General features: G+C 40.0%; 1 protein-coding gene across 1 annotated transcript; it reads left to right on the top strand.

Annotated features, from left to right (window-relative positions):
- The first annotated feature begins 1,661 nt into the window (after window positions 1-1,661).
- Window positions 1,662-6,054, top strand: MED18 (mediator complex subunit 18). Its single transcript, XM_074305615.1, has 3 exons — window positions 1,662-1,761; window positions 4,661-4,746; window positions 5,181-6,054. Exons 2-3 carry the CDS (start codon window positions 4,674-4,676, stop codon window positions 5,732-5,734), a joined length of 627 nt encoding a protein of 208 aa, XP_074161716.1. The 5' UTR covers window positions 1,662-1,761; window positions 4,661-4,673; the 3' UTR covers window positions 5,735-6,054.
- The last annotated feature ends 348 nt before the right edge of the window (window positions 6,055-6,402 follow it).

The following is a 6,402-nucleotide window of genomic DNA, read 5'->3' as shown; positions in this document are numbered from 1 at the left end:
TGAACGTAAATGTTATATTATTGTTGGGGTTCAAGAAAAATATTAGGTTCCAGACCAGTGTTGTGAGGTGTCTCAAAAGGATTCTCAGGCTCTGACCCATGTAATTGAAATGCCAATTAGAGCAGGCTAAATTCTGAAAGAAGTTACCAAAGAACCAGGAGCAGGAAGATACATTTATAGGGAAAAGTTAGAGGTGCTTCATGTCCCTGGCATACTAATTTTATGGCTTAGAGGTGGAGTTGAGGAGTGGTGTGGTTCTGACTTTGTGTGCAGATGCAGTTTTCTAGGCCGAATTCATTCAGGAGAGGAGGTGGGGGGGGAAGAGAAGGTAGCTTTCCACAGGGATGTTTTTAGGCCTGAAATATGTTAGGTTAGAAGTTGGACACCCAATTTTGTTATGTACCTGCGCTAACTTTAAATACCTCATTATTGTGGCTCTTTAATTTCAGAAACTGTTAAAACTGACCAATGGGCTGCTATCTGACAACTAATGTGGCCTTAGCACCCTGGTCATATAGAGTAAATTGGGGCAGGGTAGCCTAGGGGAAGAAATCTATCATTTCTAATTACATCACTCCCAAGTCTAAGTGACCTTAGGGTCGTTGTTATGTACTTTCTAAGGGCTGCACGACATCATTGATCTATAAGAAATGATTAGCAGTCCAGGGGAGGGCGTGGGGGAAGGGAGGGAAAATTGGAACACAAGATTGAAGAATTGTCCACGAATTATGTTTTGAAAAATAAAAAGCTTTAATTAAAAAAAGAAAGAAAGAAATGATGAGCAGGCTGATTTCAGAAAAGCCTGGAGCAACTTAAATGAGCGAAGTGAGTAGAACTAAGGTAACGGTGTATCCAGCAACAACAAGATTAGGTAACCACCAACTGACTTCTATACTGGCTCTTCTATAACGAGGTGACTCAAGGCAATTTCAATAGACTTGGAATGAAAAGCGCCAGCCACATCCAAAGGGAGAATTTAGGAGACTGGATGCGGACGGGGCAGAGTATTTTCACCTTTTGTTTGTTTGTTTGTTTGTTTCCTGTGTTTTTTTTTTTTTCCTCTTTTGGCCTGATTTTTCTTGCACAGCGAGATAAGGAAATTTAGAAGAATCACATACTTTTAGATTGCTTCCTGTCTTGGGGAGGGGGGGAGGAGAGGAGAAAAATATGGAACACAAGGTTTTGCAAAGGTTAATGTTGAAAGCTATCTTCGCAAGTATTTGGAAAATACACTCACATATATATTACATACAATAATACATATTTGGAAAACAAAATAGTATTTAAAAAAAAAAAAAAAAAAAAACTTGTTTAGGATCAAAACGAGTAAGTATCCAAGGCGGATTTTTGATCCCAGGTCTCATTGACTCCAAGTCCAGCTGAACACTTGAACTGCTGAACCAGCTTGCACACTGGCTGCACTCTGTGTCGAATTTTGTAAAGGAAAAAAAAGTTCTGATTTTAAAGAGTTTCTTCTCTCTGAGCCTCAGTTTCCTCTTCCGTCAAATAAGATGTCCAGTAAGTTCTGTGACTTACAAACCGTGACCCTGGGAGGGATAAATTCAATGGCGCCTTGCACAGGACACTCGTAGGAGGCCGCCATCTTCCGTACGGAAGAACCAGGCACTGCGCATGCTCTTCATCTTCCGGAGAAAACAAAGCCGATTTGGGCGCATGCTCGGCCCCAGTCACCTGGATGTCCAGCCGGCTGTGACTTGACTAGAAGGATTGCGAGCGAGGACGGCGGCCTTTGGGGCCTCGGTGCGTCCAGGTTTCTGAGAAAGGGGCAAGGAGAGGGAGGGAGAGCGGCCCCGGGGCTGTGGGCAGCGGAGTCGGGCCAAGCTCGTCCTGGGCTGGCCTGGCGTGGGAACCGCAGCTCCTTCAGCCCTCAGGGTCTGGGAAGCGCCGAGCCTCGCGCTTTCTACAGCGCACGCGTGATCTCTGGAGCCCGGCCCTCTGCGTGCTGGAGGGCGGCGGGGGACGGACCGGTCCGTAAGAGGGTTCTCTGCTAAATAAGCGGGGGAGAAATAGTAGCTAGCTGTAGGACTAGACTCAGAGGCCGTCTCTCTTAGTCGCGTCCGACGCTTTATGACCCTGTTTGGGGTTTGCAGTGGTTAGCCCTTTTCTTCTCCAGCTAATTTGGCAGATGGGAAAACGAGGCAGACGGAGTGAAGTGACTTGCCCAACCAGGAAGTCCCTGAATCCGGATTTGAACTCATAAAAATGAGTCTTTGTAATGAGTCTTTGTAATTCCAAGCTTAGGGCTTCATCCACTAAGCCACCCAGCTGCTCCTAAGTAGAGATTTTTCTCTAGGATTTTTCTCATTCAAATCCCTCCTCTGCCTTATTTCCCTTCCCCTCCCCCTTTTCCAAATAAAGTCATTGGGGCAGCTAGATGGTGCAGCAGATAGAGCACCAACCCTGAATTTAGGAGGACCTGAGTTCAAATTCCACCTCAGATACTTTACACTTCCTAATTGTTGACCCTGGGCAAGTCACTTAACCCCAATTGCCTCAGCAAAAAAAAAAAAAAAAAAAAGTCTTCCGAATAAGGTCACTGAGGCTCCGAAAGGTTTACTGATCGGCTGAGGGTAGCACAGCTGGTAAGAGGTCAGAAGAAGTGGAACCCAATGTCTGTGATACTTCCCAGATCCAGCATGATTTATATTAAAATTGTGCATCTAAGACTGGTGATCCTAATTCAGACACAAACTTTTATCGAACTGGGGAGGGGGAGGATGCAAGAAGTGTTTCTAAGTTCTGCATCTAGAGATTAAAAAAAAATTCACAGTCCTTATAAGAGGGGAAATGACGAGTCAGCAGACATTACAATACAACTTGGAATGTCATGGGAGCCAGAAGAAAGACTCAGACCTACCCCACTAGGAGATATCAAAAAAGCTCTAATAAAAGAAATGAGGAAAGACAGTTTTAGATCTAGACTCAGAAGACCTGAAGTCAAATTCTGTCTTATTTAACTAACTGTGTGACACTGGGCAAGTCACTGAACTCCTATCTAGCTCAGTTTCCAAAACTGAAAAATGGGGATAGAAGCTATCTCCCATAGTGGCTGTGAAGATCAGCTGTGTTATTTGAAAAGCATAAGTACTTCAACAATGAGATGAACCAAATCAGTTCCAGTAGAGCAATAATGAACTGAACCAGCTACACCCAGAGAAAGAACTCTGGGAGATGACTATGAACCACTACATAGAATTCCCAATCTCTCTATCTTTATCCGCCTGCATTTTATTATTTCCTTCATAGACTAATTGTACACTATTTCAAAGTCCGATTCTTTTTGTGCAGCAAAATAACTATTGACATGTATACATATATTGTATTTAACTTATATTTTACCATATTTAACATGTATTGGTCAACCTGCCATCTGGGGGAGGGGGTGGAGAGAAAGAGGGGAAAAACTGGAACAAAAGGTTTGGCAATTGTCAATGCTGAAAAATTAACCCATGAATATATCTTGTAAATAAGAAGCTATAATAGTAATAATTTTAAAAAGAAAAGCAAAAGTACTATTATTATCACCACTATTTTATTAATGTAATAGCAGGTAGTAATAAAACTGACTTTAACTTTTTAATGTTTACAAAGCAGTTCCCATGTGACAGCACACTAAAGTAGTTATCAAGTGTGTCATCCCCTTTTCATAGACAAGAGGACTGAGACCCAAAGAGATTAGGAATATGACCCATGGTTTAGTAGCTAGAAAGTATCAGAGCACTGTTCAAACATAGGTTCTCCCAATTCTAAATGAAGTGTGCTCTATTATGTCATAAAAAATACACATGAAAAAATGTTGGAGAACTTTTATAAAGTGCTATCCAGAGAAAAAGCAGAATCAGAACTATACATATATATGTGTGTGTGTATATACGTATATATGTATATATATATATATATATATATATATATATATATATATATATATATATATATATATATATATATATTACTATATAAAGATAGCACAGTTCTTATTAGAGTAGAAATAACATGTAGGTAGAGATTATAATACAAGTTGAGTGTAGTGGGAGCAGAAGAGACCCATTCCTAGCCTACCAAGAAGAAAATAAAAAGAAATCAGAAACTTTGTACACAATAAAATAAGAAAAAAAGATAAGGGGATGCAAACAGAATATTTTAGTTATTTTGTTAAAAATGATGGGTTTTTTTTCTCAAAGTGAAGTTTATGATTAAGTGTGATTTAATTTAATTTTATTATTATTCTTATTATTACTTTTATTTTTGCTGAGGCAATTGGGGTAAAGTGACATGCCCAAGGTCACAGCTAGGAAGTGTTAAGTATCTGAAGTCAAATCTGAACTCAGGTCCTCCTGACTTCAGAACTGGTGCTCTATTCACTGCACCACCTACTTGCCCTAGTTTAATTTTATTTTAATGTTTTTACTTTGAAATTTAAAAAATAAAATTAATAAAATAAAATCAGGGAGTTGGGCAAGATAATCTGTAAGGTTCTTTCACTTCTCTAATCCATCAAACTTGTGGTCAGAAGAGCCCCTAAATGCTATTTGGTGGCCTTGCCCAGGCTATCCCCCAATCAATGATCTTTGAGAAGTATACCTTATAAGCCTTTGATCATCCCTCTGAATCAGATTTTCTTTTGTTTCTTATTACCCAGGAAAGCCAACAATATGGAGGCACCTCCAGTCACCATGATGCCTGTAACTGGTGGCACTATTAATATGATGGAGTATTTACTGCAGGGTAAGTTAATGTAAGAATTGGTTATATCACCCATTTCGTCCTCTTTTAATCAGTTATCATAACATTCCAGCAGATAAGGAGCCATGGTATGATTCTGGAGTCGGTAATGGGAAATTAGATTCTGGCTCAAGCTTTGCCTCTAAGTGGTTGTGACCCAAGATGAGCTCCAGATATGGAAACTCAGACTGAGAAAGGTTGAATAGCTTCTGGAGCTCAGTGACCTCCTAAGTAAAAAGGGGTGATTAGAGGAGGTGGTCTCTAAGAGCAAGTTTTGTATTTCTGTTTTATAGATTATCTGAAATGTAGAAAGCTAAAATGAAGTTTAGGGTTTAATGGCGCTTCCTAAAAATTTTGGTCTTTGGTCATGCTCCTTAGTCTTTTTTTTCCTGATGAAAATGAAAAGTGAGGTTCCATGTTGTTTTCCTTCCCCTTAGGAAGTGTTTTGGATCACAGTCTGGAGAGCCTTATACACCGACTTCGGGGTCTATGTGACAACATGGAGCCTGAGACTTTTCTGGACCATGAAATGGTGTTCCTCTTGAAGGGACAACAAGCTAGTCCTTTTGTTTTAAGGGCCCGGAGATCGATGGACAAGACAGGGGCACCCTGGCATCTGCGCTACCTGGGACAACCTGAGATGGGGGACAAGAATCGCCATGCCCTAGTACGTAACTGTGTAGATATTGCCACATCAGAAAACCTGACTGATTTCTTGATGGAGATGGGCTTCCGAATGGACCATGAATTTGTTGCCAAGGGCCACTTGTTTCGAAAAGGCATCATGAAAATCATGGTATATAAGATTTTCCGAATTCTGATGCCAGGAAACACAGATAGCACAGAGGCCTTGTCCCTCTCCTATCTTGTAGAACTAAGTGTTGTGGCACCAGCGGGACAGGACATGGTTTCTGATGACATGAGAAATTTTGCTGAACAACTAAAGCCTTTGGTTCACTTGGAGAAGATAGACCCCAAAAGACTAATGTGACAGAACGGGACTGCTTCATATTGGGGCATGTTTTTGCATTACAGAAACCAAGACTCTAAATAAATATCCTTGGACTTCTTTGGACTTCTTTGCTTCAAGAATAAGGGTCCCAGGAGCTTACCTGAGATCTGGACCTCAAATCTCCTTTTCTGGAGATTTCAACATGGTTGGTACTATATAATTAGCTTATTTGTTGGGGTATATTAGCTGTACTTTTTTTTTATTGCATTTTTTTTTTTCAGTTATCAAACCTTTTTTTTTTTTTTTTTTTTTTGTCCTCTTCTGCAAATGTAAAAGAAAAATAAAATCCTTGAAATAAATTATAAGCAGTGTCATTTTGATGGTCTGAGATCTGACTTTAAATTTGATCAGATTTCATTCTATTAATCCTTTTCTGTTAACAAAGGAAAAAGAGGGTGAACAAAAACAGTTTTTTGCAGGCAAGGAAATGCTATTAATTCAGTTTTTCATCCTTAAAATTTTGAGTGAGAGTATCTAAGACCAAACACAGTTAAAATATCTCATATGGCAAAGAAACTTGTAAAGCATTGGTTCCATAGTTTCTCATCAAACAACATTTTCCACCCTAACGATTAACAGGTTTGTGCTGGAACTCTGTCTTCTCAGAAATCAGCTGGAGTCAGGATCCCTAAACGTCTTTATTGTTG

This window comes from Sminthopsis crassicaudata, chromosome 3, assembly GCF_048593235.1.
Source record: "Sminthopsis crassicaudata isolate SCR6 chromosome 3, ASM4859323v1, whole genome shotgun sequence".
In the NCBI taxonomy this organism is placed as follows: Eukaryota; Metazoa; Chordata; class Mammalia; order Dasyuromorphia; family Dasyuridae; genus Sminthopsis; species Sminthopsis crassicaudata.
This window is presented reverse-complemented; position numbering and strand designations above follow the sequence as displayed.